Consider the following 17,841-nt stretch of genomic DNA (forward strand, 5'->3'; position numbering starts at 1 on the left):
GTAAAACACACCCAAATTGAGCTTCTAGAGATTAAAAACAATTTCTAAATGAAAAAGATACAGGACGGTGTTGAGGGCAGACTAGACACTGCAGAAGAAAGGGTCAGTAAACCTTAAGGCATAGAAACTATCCACAATGAAACACAGAGGGTAACAAAACAACAGAAATCACATAAAGGCTGGGAGGGGAGAAATGAAAGGACATTCGTTTAAGTTTCCTATACTAGTCAGGAATTTTATTGATGAAAATTACACATGAATCAATCTGACGTCGGAAAATAATAAAACAAACCTAAAAAAACTAAGGGAAAACAAATGTAAGAAAAATCAACTCACAGTTTCTCCAACTCAAGGGTCATCATGAGGATACTTTCAACTGTTGTAAGTGACACTTGCGTCGTTCCCAGGTCTCTGAAGGAAAAGCCCAAACATGCATGATATAAACACAAAGACAAAAATCCTAGCCTTAAAAAAAGATGCTTAACATGGAATGACTTCCATTCTGGCTTCCTACTTGCCATCGATGATAATGCCCTTGGGAGCTCTTGTTGAAGAAATTTAAATTTACTTGCATCATCAAATTAATGGCCTTGGTGCTGAACAGTATAATCTTTTTTTATTATTTTTTTGGTCTTTTTAGGGCCACAGGTGTGGCATATGGAAGTTCCTAGGCTGAGGGTCGAATCAGAGCTGGAGCTGCCGGCCCACACCACAGCCACAGCAACTAGTGATCCGAGGCGTGTCTGCGGCCTACACCACAGCTCACGGCAACACCGGATCCCCAACCCACTAAGCGAGGCCAGAGAGCAAACCCAGGTCCTCATGGATACTAGTCAGCTTCATTACCACTGAGCCAGGACAGGAACTCACACCAGTTAAAATTTAAATTGTCACTTTCTAGGCAAAAATACTCAATCTCTGATGAAAGTGCAAAAGAACAGAAATCATCTCATGAGCCATGAGACTGTTGGGATACTTACAAATATCTTAATGCTGGTAATTTATAAAGATATGAATCTTCAACCGTTGTCAAAGGATTACGGCTGAGAACTCTGAAAAATGGAATGGAATTAAAATTATCTGCATTTTCAATTACTTCCATGAAAGTTTATATTCATTTTTTTGGTATGGAACTTGAAGGAAAAAATCATTTTCCGTCTTTACTTATAAATCACCCTTCGAATCCATAAAGCACTCTTTCTTTGGAAACTACCCACGTATCCAGGAGATAAAGACAAGAGAAAGAAATGGAAAAAAAAAAAAAGCCGATAGCAAAGAAAAAATATTCCAAAGAACTTTTTAGTTCAAAGACCCTAGAAGTGACTACGCTGGCAGGAAGCCCTTGCTCTGTAAGAAATGCTTCTCTTTTTTTTTTCATTTTGGGCTGTCCTGCGGCACATGGAGTTCCTGGGCCAGGGATCAGATCTGAGTTTCAGTCATGACCTGAGCCACAGCTGCGGGATCCTTAACCCACCGTCAGGTGGAGATCAAATCTGCCACCCAGCACTCCCAAGAGGCCACCGATCCCGTTGCACCTCAGCAGGAACTTGAAGAAATGCCATTTTTTAGTGTCCTCCATAATTCAAAGTGTTTTTCATCTCTAGAAATTTTTTTACATTTCATGGTTTAAACTACATAGCTGAAAACAAAAATAGGAGCCAAAGAGGAGGAGAGAAATCCAAGAGAAACTGGTAAAAGCCATACCCCCTTCACATGATCCCATATGTATTCTTTTTTCTTCTTTTTATAAAAGCTGTACCCATGGCACGTGGAAGTTCCCAGGCTAGGGGTCAAATTGGAGCTCTAGCTGCTGGCCTCCACCACAGCAACACCGGATCCAAGACGCATCTATGACCTACACCACAGCTCACGGCAACATCAGACCCTTAACCCACGGAGCAAGGCCAGGGATTGAACCCACATCCTCATGGATACTACTAGGGTTGGTTACCGCTGAGCCACTCTGGGAACTCCTCCCATGGGTATTCCTGTACCACAGCCTTTGTTACTGTGTGTGTCATCGCTTCTTTATCTGTCAGTCTCCTGGAATGCTAGCTCCTTGACAGCACGAACCACACTTTAGTGTCATTGCTGTCTCTGTGTTAGTCATGGCGCCTAATATTTACTAGGTATTTAATAAGTATTTGTTGGATAAGTCAATAACATTTGTTTATATATCAATAAAATGAACACATTCGCTTTTGGAATACATTTTTATTCCAAAATGCTGGAATAGATTTTCTTCTCAACTCTTTAAAATAAATAAGCAAAACCAAACCAAAACAAACAAAACAAAAACCCCAGAACAGGAAGAAAGAAAATAAAAATGGAGTTCCCGTCGTGGCCCAGTGGTTAACGAATCCGACTAGAAACCATGAGGTTGTGGGTTTGATCCCTGACCTTGCTCAGTGGGTTGGGGATCCGGCATTGCCGTGAGCTGTGGGGTAGGTCACAGACGCGGCTCGGGTCCTGAGTTGCTGTGGCTCTGGCGTAGGACAGGGGCTACAGCTGCGATTTGACCCCTAGCCTGGGAACCTCCATATGCCGTGGGAGCAGCCTAAGAAAGAGCAAAAAGACAAAAAAAAAAAAAGAAAGAAAGAAAGAAAATAAAAATCTTTCTTGGGTTAACTTCATTCAAAAATCATTCGTGTATTTTTGCAGAATATTGTAAAGATAATGATCATAACTAATGTTTGGGGGGTTGCCAGGCACCTGTGATTAGCATTTAACATTTAATTCTCACAGTAACCTTATGGGATAGATATTATTATTACCCCATTGTACAAATGAGGCAACTGAGGCACAGAGAGGGTAGATAACTTGTCCTAACCTCATCAAGCTCAGAAGAGGGACAGCTGTAATTTGAACTCAGTTCTGACTCTAAAGCCTGTGTCTAACCTGTATGAAAAAAAAAAGGGGGGTTAAAATGTGTTATCTTCACCTTAATGTTGAGAGTACTACATATAGAAAATACCTTTTCAGACTTCATCAACCCGTCTGGGAGAGCCTCTGTGAGAATTATATTTTCTCCTTTTATTTTCCCTCATCATCTCCCATGATTAAAACATTAGCCTGTGGTCATTGAGACTTGTGACATTTTTTATTCATTCATTCATTCATTCATTCATTCATTCATTGCTTTCTTAGGGCTGCACCCTTGGCATTTGGAAGGTCCCAGGCTAGGGGTCAAATTGGAGCAGCCTCTGCCAGCCTACGCCACAGCCGCAGAAACACAGAATCCTTAAACACACTGAGCAAGGCCAGGGATCAAAGCCTCATCCTCATGGATACTGGTCAGATTCCTAACCCGCTGAGCCACAAAAGGAACTCCTTAGAGATTTTAAACCACGTGGCAGGCAAATCATTAAAAAAAGCTGGAGTAATAACATCCGAAAAGTCATCCCTCCATAAAAACAACAACAACAACAAAGTTGACAAAAGTGGTCAGAGACACCTTTTTGCAGAACGCTGGAAATTCAGCCAACAGGCCTGCAGCAAACTGGGGAGCACTTTAGTTAAGGAAAACAAATTAATTTCTGTAAGAACAATGAGATGTGTTGCCTTAACTTGTCTTAGACCTCTGCCCTCCATGCCAGTGGAGGCCTGGAAAAAGAGCCCACGTTCCCAGTACCAGAGGGAGCAGAATGGAGCTTGAGTTCCCTCAAAGACTCATTCCCAAGGCTCTGTCATTGTTGTGCATGTCTGGTGGTTCCCTGGAAGACCTCATTTGAAAGGCTTGCCTCTGACCCCACTGAGAGCTGCCTAGTGCTAAAAGCCTCCCCTCGGGTGGCATTTTCGGAAAATATTTGCAGGTCAATGTTTTAACAGGGCAGTTGCATGAAGGAGTAGATAACAGCTTGGGGCAAAAAACTGAATAACTAATAACTATTAGCTTTAAGAAATGAGTTCAGCAAGGCTGCAGGATATAACATCGAGATGCAAAACGTAGCTGGATTTCTATACCCCAGTAATACGGAATCTAAAAATGAAACTGAGAAAACAATTCCATGTATAACAGCATCAAAAAGAATCAAATGCTTAGGAAAAAACTTTAACCAAAGAAATGCAAGACTCACACGGCAAAGTGCAACACACTGTTGAAAGAAGTTGAAGATCCAAATAAGTGAAAGACGTCATGTTCACGGCTCAGAAGACAGTATCATTAAATTTTTACTCCTTCCCAAGCTGATCTACATTTGCAGGGAAAGGCCTACCCAAATCCCAGCTGACTTCATTCCAGAAATTGCCAAGCTGATTCTAAAATCCACATGGCAATTGAAGGGACCCGGAATAACCAAAACCATGTTGGTAAAGAGCAAAGTAGGAGGCCTCACACGTCCTGGTTTGCAAACCCAGGTCAAAGCCACTGCAGTCACAGGGTGGGACTGGAATGAGAACATACACGGAAATCAAGGGAACGGAATTGACACCACAGAAATAAATCCTCATATTTATGGCCTATTGATTTTCAACAAGGTGCCAAAGTAATTCAGTGTGGAAAGAAGAGTCCTAATTGGTGCTGGGACAACTGTACATCCACACACAAAATAACGAGGCTGGACTCCTACACTGGACATTATGTACGAAAATGAACTCAAAATGGATCAAATAGCCAAATGTAAGAGCAAAAGCTACAAAATTCTTCGAAGAAAACGCAGGAGTAAATATGTATGACCTTATATGAGGCAACAGTTTCTTACAACCACCCAACCAAAGGAAAACAGAGATAAATTGGACTTTGTAAAAATTAAAAGTGTTTGTCTTCAAAGGACACTATCAAGAAAGTGAAAAACAACTCATGTATGGGAGAAAATATTTGCAAATGATATATCTGATAAAGGTCTAGTATCCAGAACTTCCAGAGTACATCAAGAAATCTTACAGCTCAATAATAAGATGACTAATTTCCTTTTTTTGCTTTTTAGGGCTGAACCCATGGCACATGGAAATTCCCAGGCTAGGAGTTGAATTGGAGCTATGGCTACCAGCCTACGCCACAGCAATGTGGGATCCAAGCCACATCTATGACCTACACCACAGTTCATGGCAATGCTGGATCCTTAACCCACTGAGCAAGGTCAGGGATTGAACCCGAATCCACACACTAGTCGGATTCGTTTCTGCTGCACCACAACAGGAACTCCAAAGATAACTAATTTTAAAATGGGCACAGTGGGGTTCCCTAGTGCCTCAGCACGTTAAGCATCCATTGTTGTCATGGCTGTGGCTCCAGCTGACGCTGAGGCACAGGTTCTATCCCTTGCCTGGGAACTTCCACACACTGTGGATGTGGCCCAAAAAAAAGGTAAAAATTTAGCAAGTAAAATGGGTAGGAGTTCCCATTGTGGCACGGTGGACATGAGCCGGAATCATATCCATGAGGACGCAGGTTCGATTTCTGACCTTGCTCGGTGGGTCAAGGATCTGGCGTTGCCGTGAGCTGTGATGTAGGTTGCAGATGCGGCTTAGATCCTGCATTGTTGTGGCTGTGGTTGGCAGCTGCAGATTAGACCCCTAGCCTGGGAAATTCCACATGCCGCAGGTGCGGCCCTAAAACACACACACACACACACAAAGTGAAACGGGCAGAAAATTTGAAAAGACATTTCTCCAAAGAAGACATACTAATGGCCAGTAAGAACATGAAAACTTCTCAGTGTATTAAAATCATTAGGGAAATACAAATCAAAGCCACAATGAGATACTCGCTAAGTACTCACTACAATAGCTATAGTCACACAGTAACAAATGCTGGCAAGTATATGGAGAAACTGGAACCCTCAGACATTGCTGTGTGCAACCATATGCCAATAAAACGGAAAACCTGGAAGAAATGGACAAATTCCTAGAAAAGTACAATCTTCCAAGACGGAACCAAGATGAAAAAGAAAAGATGAATAGACCCATCACAAGTACTGAAATGGAAACTGTGATTTAAAACCTTCCAACAAACAAAAGTCCAGGACCAGATGGCTTCACAGGGGAATTCTATCAAACATTTAGAGAAGAGCTAACACCTCTCCTTCTGAAACTATTCCAAAAAATTGCAGAGGAAGGAACACTCCCAAACTCATTCTCTGAGGGCATCACCCTGACACTAAAACCAGACAAAGATACCACACACAAAAAAGAAAACTACAGGCCAATTTCACTCATCAACAGAGATGCAAACATCCTCAACAGAATATCAGCAAACCAAATCCAACAATACATTAAAAGGACTGTGCATCATGATCCCGTGGGATTTCTCCCAGGGATTCAAGGATTCTTCAATATCCACAAATCCATCAGTGTGATACACCACATTAACAAACTGAAGAATTGAAAACCATATGATCCTCTCAATAGATGCGGAAAAAGCCTTTGACAAAAGCCAACACCCGTTGCTGATAAAAACCCTCCAAAAAGTGGGCAGAGAGGGAACTTACCTCAACATAATAGAGGCCACATATGACAAACCCAGAGCTAACAGCATTCTCAATGGTGAAAAGCTGAAAGAATTCCTGCTGAGATCAGGAACGAGACAAGAATGTCCGCTCTCGCCACTACTCTTCAACATAGTTTTGGAAGTCCTAGCCACGGCAATCGGAGAAGTAAAAGAAATAAAAGGAATCCAAATTGGAAAGGAAGAAGTAAAATGATCACTATTCGAAGATGACATGATACTGTACCTAGAGAATCCTAAAGACTCTGCCAGAAAACTGTTAGAGCTCATCAGTGAATTTCGCAAAGTCTCAGCATACAAAATTAATACACAGAAATCGACTGCATTTCTACAGACTACAAAAGATCAGAAAGAGAAATTAGGGAAGCAATTCTGTTTACCATCACATCAAAAAGAATAAAACGCTTAGGAATAAACCTACCTAAAGAGACAAAAGAGGAGTTCCTGTTGTGGCGCAGAAGAAAACGAATCCAACTAGGAACCATGAGGTTGTGGGTTTGATCCCTGGCCTCGCTCAGCAGGTTAAGGATGCGGCATTGCCAAGATCTGTGGTGTAGGTCACAGACGTGGCTCGGATCTGGCATTGCTATGGCTCTGGCGTAGGCCAGCAGCAACTGCTCTGATTAGACCCCCAGCCGGGGAACCTCCATATGCCACAGGTGTGGCCCTAAAAAAGATAAAAAGACAAAAACTGTAAGACACTGATGAAAGAAATTAAAGATGGCACATAGAGATGGAAAGACATATCATGCTCTTGGAGTGGAAGAGTCAATTTTATCCAAATGACTATACTACCCAAGGCAATCTACAGATTCAATGCAATCCCTATCAGATCACCAAGGACATTTTTCACAGAACTCAAACAAAATATTTTAGTTTGTTTGGAAGCACAAAAGACCCAGAATAGCCAAAGACGTCCTGAAAAAGAAAAATGGAGTCAGAGGAATCAGGGTCCCGGATTCCAGACCATACTACAAAGCTACAGTCATCAAAACCCTATGGTACTGGCACAAAGACAGTCATATACATCAGCGGAGCAGGATAGAAAGCCCAGAAATAAACTCCCAGACCTACAGTCAACTAATCTATGACAAAGGAGGCAAAAATACACAATGGAGAAAAGACAGCCCATTCAATAAGTGGTACCGGGAAAACTGGAAAAGAATGCAATTAGAACACTTCCTAACACCATACACAAAAACAAACTCAAAATGGATTAAAGACCTAAATATAAGACCAGGTACCATCAAACTCTTAGAGGGAAACGCAGGCCAAACACTCTCCAACATAAACAACAGCAACATCTCCTCAGATCCACCTCCTACAGTAATGACAATAAAAACAAAAATAAACAAATGGGACTTAATTAAGCGTAAAGATGTCTGCACAGCAAAGGAAACCCTAAACAAAACGAAAAGACAACCCACAGAATGGGAGAACATATTTGCAAATGAAGCAACTGACAAGGGATTAATCTCCAAAATTTATAAACACCTCCTACACCTCAATACCAAAAAAACAAACAACCCCATTACAAATGGGCAGAAGAAGTTGCCGTTGTGGCGCAGTGGTTAACAAATCCGACTAGGAACCATGAGGTTGCGGGTTCGGTCCCTGCCCTTGCTCAGTGGGTTAACCACCCGGCGTTGCCGTGAGCTGTGGTGTAGGTTGCAGACGCGGCTCGGATCCAGCGTTGCTGTGGCTCTGGCGTAGGCTGGTGGCTGCAGCTCCAATTCGACCCTTAGCCTGGGAACCTCCATATGCCACGGGAGCGGCCCAAGAAATAGCAAAAAGACCAAAAAAAACCCCAAAAAAACCAAAAAAACAAAAATGGGCAGACGATTGAAACAGACAATTTGCCAAAGAAGACATACGGATGGCCAAAAAACACATGAAAACATGTTCAGCATCACCCATTATTAGAGAAATGCAAATCAAAACCACTATGAGGTACCACCTTACACTGGCCAGAATGGCCATCATCCAAAAGTCTACAAACAAGAAGTGCTGGAGAGGGTGTAGAGAAAAAGGAACCCTGTCACACTGTTGGTGGGAATGTAAATTGATGCCGCCACTGTGGAAAACAGTATGGAGATTCCTCAGAAAACTACAAAGAGAACTACTATTTGACCCAGCAATCCCACTCCTGGGCATTGATCCACAGAAAACCATGACTCGCAAAGATGCATGTACTCCAGTGTTCACTGCAGCACTATATACAATAGCCAAGACATGGAAACAACCTAAATGTCCAACAGAGGAGCAGATCAAGAAGATATGGTACATATACACAGTGGAATATTACTCAGCCATTAAAAGCAAAGAAATACCAGCATTTTTAGCAACATGGATGGACCTAGAAATGATCATGCTAAGCAAAGTCAGTCAGACAGAGACACCAACATCATATGCTGTCACTTACATGAGGAATCTAAAAAAGGGATACAACGACCTTCTTTGCAGAGCAGATACTGACTCAAGGACTTTGAAAAACATATGGTATCCAAAGAATACACTTCGGGGGGTGGGGGGATGCACGGAGGGTTTGGGATGGAAATGCTATAGAACTTGGTTGTGATGACTGTTGTACAACTATAAATGTAATAAAATTCATTGAGTTTTATATATATATACACACATATATACACATACATATATACATATATATACACATATATATACATATATACATATATATACATATACATATATATATAGTAAATCAACGACACTTCAAGAAAAAATTAATAAAAGGAAAAAAAATCGCTAGGACCCCTCCGAAGACCTTAGAAGGGACCGATGTAAGTGAGGAGCCCTGAAGCTTAAGCTTCATTCAATGCATGATAAATCAACCTCAGCTGAGGCCCCTTTCCAAACTTATTTAATGCAGGGTAAAAACAAAGTTTCAACTTCTAAACACCCAGTCTTCTTTCATTAGAGGTATTAAAATGACATAACCAGAGGGGTGAAACCTTCCCTTGGTGGCTTGCCTTTGGAAAGACTTTAGCAATCAAGTTTACACCTCACAATGGCAACTGCTTCCTGAAGCAAATGAGCTTTGTCTACTAGAAAAATTTAGCCCAACCACAGCTCACACTGAACTATATTATGACAACCACTTGAACGTAACTTGGAATGAGCTTTAGAACTATGGTGTCATGTTCAACACCAGATAGCTCTGATTTTTCATTACCCTTTTCTGTCATTTAGGATGAACACAGGAGTTCCCGTTGTGGTTCAGTGGAAATGAATCTCACTAGTATCCATGAAGATGTGGGTTCGATCCCTGGCCTTGCTCCACGGACTAAGGATCTGGCAGTGCTGTGGCTGCGGTGTAGGCCAGCTGTTGGAGCGCCCATTCAACGCCTAGCCTGGGAACATCCATGTGCCACAGGTGTGGCCCGAAAAAGGAGGGGAAAAAAACCAAGATGAACTCAGAGATTCAAGAGGAACCAGTGGGTGCCTCTTCCATAGGCATCTTTTCCAATTCTCTACTTCCCATTCCCACTACCCATTCTCCACCTCCTCCCCCACCCCCACCTGCTACCCGGCTGCATGGCTTTCATGTTTTCATCCACATATCCATCTTTCTCCCTCCGGTGTGGAAGGTTCTCAGGGACAAAGTCCCTGTCCTACTCTTCTTCACACCCCCAGTACTTATCACAGTGCTGACACACGGTGGGCATGGCCCTCAGTAAATGATTTTGAAGGAATCCATGAACTTTCATCAACTGTGATTCCACAATTTATTTCCCTGTGCTGCCTACATTACCATAGTGACACTCTCCTATAAGGGACTCTCGGTGTTATAAAATGTTCAGAAAATGTGGTGAGTTTAAGACCCTGTATTGATGCTGTTACTAAAACTCCTGGTGGAGGGCCCTAATGAGCCTGCTCTTGGATGTGTCAGTTACAAACAAACAAAAAACACAAAAAAACCACTGACCCTGCTGCTCACTCCCCAAGCAGGTGTCAGCAAATTAATGAGGGGATGAGGGAGGCCACCACAGACAGGCAGCTGCAGGAACTGTTCCTCTAGCTCCAGGCACACCCTCAAGACCATCATTACCCTGAAGGGAACCATGTGAAGCTGGATGTCTGAATTCAGGGAAGGGAGTCTTTTCCAAAGCCAGGTTTAGAAGACGCTCTTCACCTTAGGTCTAAAATCCACAGGCAGGCCACTGAACGTACCCACTCTGATTCCCTTGAGTCACAGAGAAATCACAGAATTTTCTAGCTGCAGGAGTATAAAACCCACCTCTCCTGCTGAAGAGTAGGCAGGAAAGAAAGCATATAGAATCGTATGTGCTTGTACGTATGTGTTTTCTTGATGTTTTCCACACTACAGCTGAACACAAACCGCATCTCTGGCCATACTTCAAGGTTCCTGTTGGCCACAGATAACTCACCTTAGAGGTGTATACTTGCTGAACAATAATGTTCTGGGCGGTTGGGGAGCGAAGTGCCCGTGGTGGGCGTTCAGGAATTCCTTCTGCTTTGCTACTTAAAAGTAGCTCATGGTGAGGAAGCAGCCACACCTTTTGCTCCCTGGAGAACTTTATGCTAAACATGGTTCTTTGCACCTCTGTGCTGCATATAGTTTAAGCAGCTAGGAACTCAGCACAGGAGCAGGAAGCAAAGGTCAATTCAGAAGGGGAATTTGGGAGTTCCCGCTGTGGCCCAGTGGTTAACAAATCCGACTAGGAACCATGAGGTTGTTGGATCAATCCCTGGCCTTGCTCAGTGGGTCAACGATCCGGCGTTGCTGTGAGCTGACTCGGCTCGGATCCTGCGTTGCTGTGGCTCTGGCGTAGGCTGGCAGCTACAGCTCCAATTAGACCTCCAGCCTGGGAACCTCCCCTATGCCACGGGAGCAGGCCCAAGAAATGGCAAAAAGACAAAAAAAAAAAAAAAAAGAAGAAGGGCAATTTCATGGACCGGCCACAGACTGGAGCAGCATCAATGGGATTCCATGACAATGCTAATTTGGATGATCTGCTTGGTGCCTTTTGCTGCCCCTGCCAAACACCAGTACGATGGAGAGTAGAGCATTTCACCTCTGAGTTGGACAAGGCTCTTGGCCTCTTTGTACCTTCGTTTCCTCATTTGGAAAATATATACATAAATGGACCTCAAGACGTACTTTCCAGAATTCATACTGGGCTTACGCCCAACTCACCAATAACTGCCTGATTTCTTTTTCCCTTTTTTTTTTTTTTTTTTTTTTTGGCCACCCCAGGGCATATGGAGTTCCCAGGCCAGGGATCACATACGAGCCGAAGTTGTGACTTAGGCAGCAGCGGCAGTAAGGAAGGATCCTTAACCCATTGTGCTGGGCCGGGGCTCGAACCTACATCCCAATGCTCCTCAGATGCCACCGATCCCACTGCTCCACAGCAGGAACGCCTGTCTTAGGTTTTAATGCATGGTGTTTTTTACATGTATTCATCTTCTATTTCACTTACAACTTGTGTAAAAACTGCATTCCATGCCAGGCCTGAAACGTTCCAAAGCTCACTTCTGTGATTAAATTGCAACCAAGATTTCTACAAAAGACACAAGCACAAGAAGCAAAACATTTATTCTTTCAGAACATTTCACCATTGCCAGTCATTCTAATCTATATATGATGACACATAACCTCAACACCCCCTCCACACTTTAGAGAAACCTCACTGGGGAAGGCATTTGCTTAGGATTCTATATGCGGTGCCTTAGATACCAACCAGCAGATGTTCAATAAACATGTGTGTCAAGTGATTTGTATTTCTCCAGAAAAGGGCAGCGCTCTTGACATTCAGGGCCGGATGATTCTTCGTTGGGGGCTCTCCCGTATACTGCAGGATGTTGAGCCGCACCCCTGGCCTCCGTCCACTGGATGCCAGGAGCGTATCTACAGTTCTGACAACCACACACAGCTCCAGACATGGCCAGATGTCACCGGCGTGCAACATCACCCTGGTTCCTGGGGGAGAACCGCTGCTCTATCATGATTCACTCCCATATGCATAATCATTCTCACATGAATCTTTGCTTAGAGACAAAAAAGGTTTCCTTCCTAATTTTTGCAGTTAAACTTTTAATGTTTCAAAATGAGTAACACATTCATTTCTTTAAACAAATCACTTTTACAAAAATTCCAATATAATGAACTTCTATTTGTAACTTACACATATTGCAAAAAGGGTAGTGATTCAAAGGTACGTCTCTCAATAGACTGTATTTTATTGCAGGATAAGTCCCTAGGAAAAGCAAAAGGAAAAGAGGGCCTCAGTTAGCTGTTAGACATCCAATCGAAGGAATAACCAGTAGAGGTCAGAATGAGAACAATGACCAAGCAGCTTTCGTCTAAACTCTAAACCTCAGGAAATGTTATTTGAACCTTCCAGAGCCCCAAACCCTGTCTTTGCCTCTCTGAAGTGTCACACCTTCACGAGCTTCATAAACAAAACATACAACTATAGACCTTGATAGATCTGGGAGGTAATCTTTCCTGAGAGCAGAAGAATTGATTAATGAACTTTCACGGTCTCATCAAATTCTAGATTATGAGCTCAAAGTTTTAGTCTCCACATTTAATTACCATTTCTTATATTAAAAGGACTGTTCTTTTTTTTTTTTTTTAAAGAGACACTTTTTTTTTTTTTTTTTGTCATTTGCTATTTCTTGGGCCGCTTCTGCGGAACATGGAGGTTCCCAGGCTAGGGGTCCAGTCAGAGCTGTAGCCACCGGCCTTCACCAGAGCCACAGCAACGCGGGATCCAAGCCAAGTCTGCAACCTACACCACAGCTCACAGCAACGCTGGAGCGTTGACCCACTGAGCAAGGGCAGGGACCGAACCCTCAACCTCATGGTTCCTAGTCGGATTTGATAACCACTGCGCCACGGCGTGAACTCCAAAAGGACTATTCTAACATTTACACCCCTTCCAGTTTCGTTCTGTTTTTCTAGGCCAATTCCATACCTGAAGAAATAAAAGATAGCCTTCTTGGGAGTTCCCATCAGGGCTCGGCAGAGACAAATCTGACTAGCATCCATGAGGATGCAGGTTCCATCCCTGGCCTCACGCAGTGGGTTAAGGAGCTGGTATTGCCGTGAGCTATGGTGTAGGTCACAGACATGGCCAGCATCTGGCGTTGCTGTTGCAGCCTGGAGACTTCAGCTCCAGTTGAACCCTTCCATCCCTAGCCTGGGAACCTCCATATGCCGTGGGTGTCGCCCGCAAAATCCAATCCAAAGATATCCTTCGATACAACTTGAAAGGAAGGCACTCCTCTCATGAATGCGTGACTCCCAGCTAACTCGGTACTGTACTTCACCACCAGTCTCTCCCTTTCGAAGCCATCCTGTACACAATCGCCACATTAACTCTACACAAGTGGTTCTCAAATATCAGCACCATTTGTGAACTACTGAAGACACACATACTCAGCGCTACTCTGGACCAACTGAATCAGTACCTGTGGGGGTGGAGCTTGTGTTTTAACAAGCCTCCAACTGACTGATGCTGCTGCAGGCTAAAGTCTGTTCTAGAGCTCTGCTGCGGGAATGTGATAGGGCCTGTTAGCCTTGGCTTGGCCTCCCAAACCCCAGAGGATCTGGCTCTAATCTCCTACTCTCCCTACTTGGACTCTACAGGTACTCAAAAGTATTCTTCTGTGTTTTGCCTTTCTCCCACTGTCCTTTGCAAGCTTATTCTTCCCAAGATGTCTGATGATACGCAATGGCCCTCTTGGTCCATTTAAATAGCACTGTTTTCCTAACATCTCTTCCGATCCAATTTGAAGTGTTCTCTCCTTCTGTGCTCCAAATCAACTTACAGCTCTCACTGCCCATATCCATTTCTTCTTCTTCTTCTTTTTTTTTTCTTTTTATCTTTTTGCCTTTTCTAGGGCCGCTCCCACAGCATATGGAGGTTCCCAGGCTAGGGGTCGAATCAGAGCTGTAGCCACTGGCCTACGACAGAGCCACAGCAACACGGGATCCGAGCCAAGTCTGCAACCTACACCACAGCTCACGGCAACGCCGGATCCTGAACCCGCTGAGCAAGGACAGGGATCGAACCCGCAACCTCATGGTTCCTATTCAGGCTCGTTTCCCCTGCGCCACAATGAGAACTCCTCCATTTCTTCTTTTTAAGATAGCCATTTTTGCATCCCATTTCCTCTGAGCATAAACACCGTAAAGTATGGACTGGATCATGCTCATGTGCACTGTCTATCTTGGCTGCACTTGCGGCACATGGAATTCCCAGGCTAGGGGTCTAACTGGAGCTGCAGCTGCCGACCTACACCACAGCCACAGCAACGTCAGATCCTAGCCGAGTCTTCAACCTACACTACAGCTCATGGCAACGCTGGATCCTTAACCCACCCAGCAAGGCCAGGGATCGAACCTGCAACCTCATGGTTCCCAGTCAGATTCCTTTCTGCTGTGCCACGACGGAAACACCTTGTCTGTCATTTCTCAAGGCAATGCATGGACATAAAGCAAACTCTAATATTTACAACATAAACAAACACCTGGGGGAAAAAGTAAGAGAAATAGGAGGGAAGTGACTGTTTGAAAAGAGGTGTGCTTTTATTACTTCATGGCTCCCGCTTTTGTGCCTCTACAGCCCTCTGTCATCCATCCGGTGCTTGTGTCCTGTGGTTCGCACTCACATATTTATGTTTCCTAGGAGATCGTGAGTTGCTAGAAGGAATCCTGTCTTCCCCACCTTTATGTTTACCACACGAGGCACAGTGCTTGACGTATTCTTGTTTAGATTTTTTATGGACTGGTATTTTTTGAATGAAATAGAACACTTAGGCTCACATGAAATCATCAGCTTAGAAAGCATTTCACAGTAGAAGTAATGAAGGGCCTAATCCACTGAGCAGTTATCAGACTTGTTTTTCTCCAAACTATGTTTGAAAGGCTTGGAGCCCAGATGGCAGAGGCCCTCAACAAGACGCAAACAAAAGTGGTTGTATTCGCTGGTTGCCCCTTAAGGCCTCAAAGGTTTGATCATTCAAAGAACTATTCTTAAGGCCACAGGAGGCTTTGTATACCCATTCCATTCACTTAAGCCTTCTGTATTTGCAAGAAGGACCTAGTTGCTAAAGAGCATCATTCCTTAGCTTAATAATGATTAATGACATAGACAGCTGTGGATGCTGTGGACAAATGACACAACCTGAGCTTTTATAGCCAAGAACACAGTACCTCTTTACCTCTAAATAAACAGAAATACGATACAAGCATTTTCTCCTCAACAAAGAGGCTAGAGAGACACTCATTTTTACTTAGTGAAGTGAGGGGCACTTCTGATATGCTTGTTTAGGGTAAACATATCACTTACCCATCACCTGAAACATTTTTAATATTGGTATAATAATTCCTGTATTGAAATCCTCAACACCAGTCTGTCCTTTGGTAATTTAATGTGTTCTTGACAATAGCATTTACATAATCCACCTGCTTAAATATTTAAAAGTTAATTTAGGTTAAATTCCCAAAATTGGAGTTCCCGTCATGGCGCAGTGGTTAACGAACCCGACTGGGAACCATGAGGTTGCGGGTTCGGTCCCTGCCCTTGCTCAGTGGGTTAATGATCCGGCGTTGCCATGAGCTGTGGTGTAGGTTGCAGATGCAGTTCGGATCCAGCGTTGCTGTGGCTCTGGCGTAGGCCGGTGGCTACAGCGCCGATTGGACCCCTAGCCTGGGAACCTCCATATGCCGCGGGAGCGGCCCAAGAAATAGCAAAAAGACAAAAAACCAAAAACAAAAATTCCCAAAATTATGAGTTCGTGGCATTTGGATTAATCTAAGTGTTCTGTATTTTCTTGTCCTATAGGTGACTATTTGAGGATAACCTTAATTCCGCTTGTTTTACTCAACTACCTTTTTCAAACCTTTTCTATAAAAGCCAGAGGGTACATATTTAGGATTTGCCTTCCACATACAGTTTGTTGCATATTTTTCTTTGTTTCTCTCTCTCCTGTTTTCATTTCCAGGCCTTTAAAAATCATCCTCAACTTATGGACTGTATCACAGTGGACCATGGGCCAGATTTGATCCATGGATCATAAACTCAATATAAGTGGATGATAGAGGAACACTTCTAAGGGTCCTGTGCGTGTCTATAAGGGCCCAGACCTCATTACCACCCTTCCTCTACAACTAAAGGGTGTTTTTCTATATATATCTCATCTCGGTCATTTAAAAAATTTAAATGAACGGGAGATATTTAAGTAGAGATGGGCTGGGGCCCTACACAGACTTATAAAATTGTAGATTTTATTGCTTGTAGAAACTGTAGAGATTATCTAACTTGAACCAGTCAGTCACTTTATACATAATTGACTGTCTAGATAAGAACTCAGAAGAAAATAGGATTAACTAATTAACTTACAAATACCGGAGGGACAGCAAGCCTTCAAATGAATCCTTATGTAACTCCGTCAAAGCATTATCCCTGAGAATTCTGAAATGAAAAGGTTATTTCTGAATCAAAATGCAAACCAACCACAACTATTTATTTACTACATAGGACTTAACGCCCAGATGTGGGGAAAACCTGGGCAAGGGAGCCACCTAAACATCCTAAATCTTGTTTTTAATTTATTATCATTATTTCTTAAATTTTATGGCCACACCCAGGCTAGGGACTGAATCTGAGTGGCAGCTGCAACCTATGCTGCAGCTGCATCAAATCTCGGATCCTTTAACCCACTGTGCCTGGCCAGGGATCAAACCCTTGCCTCTATAGAGACCTGAGCCCCTGCAGTTGGATTCTTAACCCACTGTGCCACAGCAGGAACTCCCGCCCCAATTTCTTTAATGATTTTTATGTTTTCCTTTATAATCGATTTACAGTGGTCTGTCAATTTCTACTGTACAGCAAAGTGAACCAGTCATACATATATATATTCTTTTTCTCACATTATCCTCCATCAGGCTCTAGCGCAACCCAATTCTTATTTAGGGATGGTGATCTCTGCTCTGTCTTAATTTATTTTCTTTTTAAATTTTGACCGTGCCCACAAGCATTTGGAAGTTCTCGGGCCAGGGATCAAACCCGCACCACAGCTGTAATCAGAACCACAGCAGTGGTGACATCGGATCCTTCACTGCTAGGCCACCAGGAAACTCTCTGCTCTGTTTTCATTTAAACCTTTCTTCTCGTGCCCTCCTTTTGTGTCCATCTCTCCCTCTCTCTCTCTCTCACACACACTCACATCCACTCTTCCCACCAAATCATATAGTTAATGTCTACTCTTTAGATCACAAAGTCTCTATCAGTGGCATCTGAGTGGCATCTGGGTGGCGTCAATGTTGCAGAGCTGCCCTTCCCTTCTCTTCCCAAACCTTATTAGGAAGCCCCTCACAGGACTCTGTGAAGGTTGCATAT

At 43.3% G+C, this 17,841-nt stretch overlaps 1 protein-coding gene across 2 annotated transcripts in view; it reads right to left on the bottom strand.

The window, feature by feature from the left end:
- LOC125114327 (leucine-rich repeat-containing protein 37A3-like) overlaps positions 1-17,841 on the bottom strand; it is a 39,130-nt gene that overhangs the window by 10,538 nt on the left and 10,751 nt on the right. For both annotated transcript variants that reach the window (XM_047757552.1, XM_047757551.1), the window contains 5 exons: positions 16,843-16,914; positions 12,616-12,687; positions 11,911-11,991; positions 981-1,052; positions 337-411 (listed from right to left, as the gene is read on the bottom strand). In XM_047757552.1, the coding sequence (XP_047613508.1) occupies positions 337-411; positions 981-1,052; positions 11,911-11,991; positions 12,616-12,687; positions 16,843-16,914 (372 nt within the window). The remainder of the gene's footprint in view (positions 1-336; positions 412-980; positions 1,053-11,910; positions 11,992-12,615; positions 12,688-16,842; positions 16,915-17,841) is intronic.

Source organism: Phacochoerus africanus, chromosome 14 (genome assembly GCF_016906955.1).
Source record: "Phacochoerus africanus isolate WHEZ1 chromosome 14, ROS_Pafr_v1, whole genome shotgun sequence".
NCBI classification, from domain to species: domain Eukaryota; kingdom Metazoa; phylum Chordata; class Mammalia; order Artiodactyla; family Suidae; genus Phacochoerus; species Phacochoerus africanus.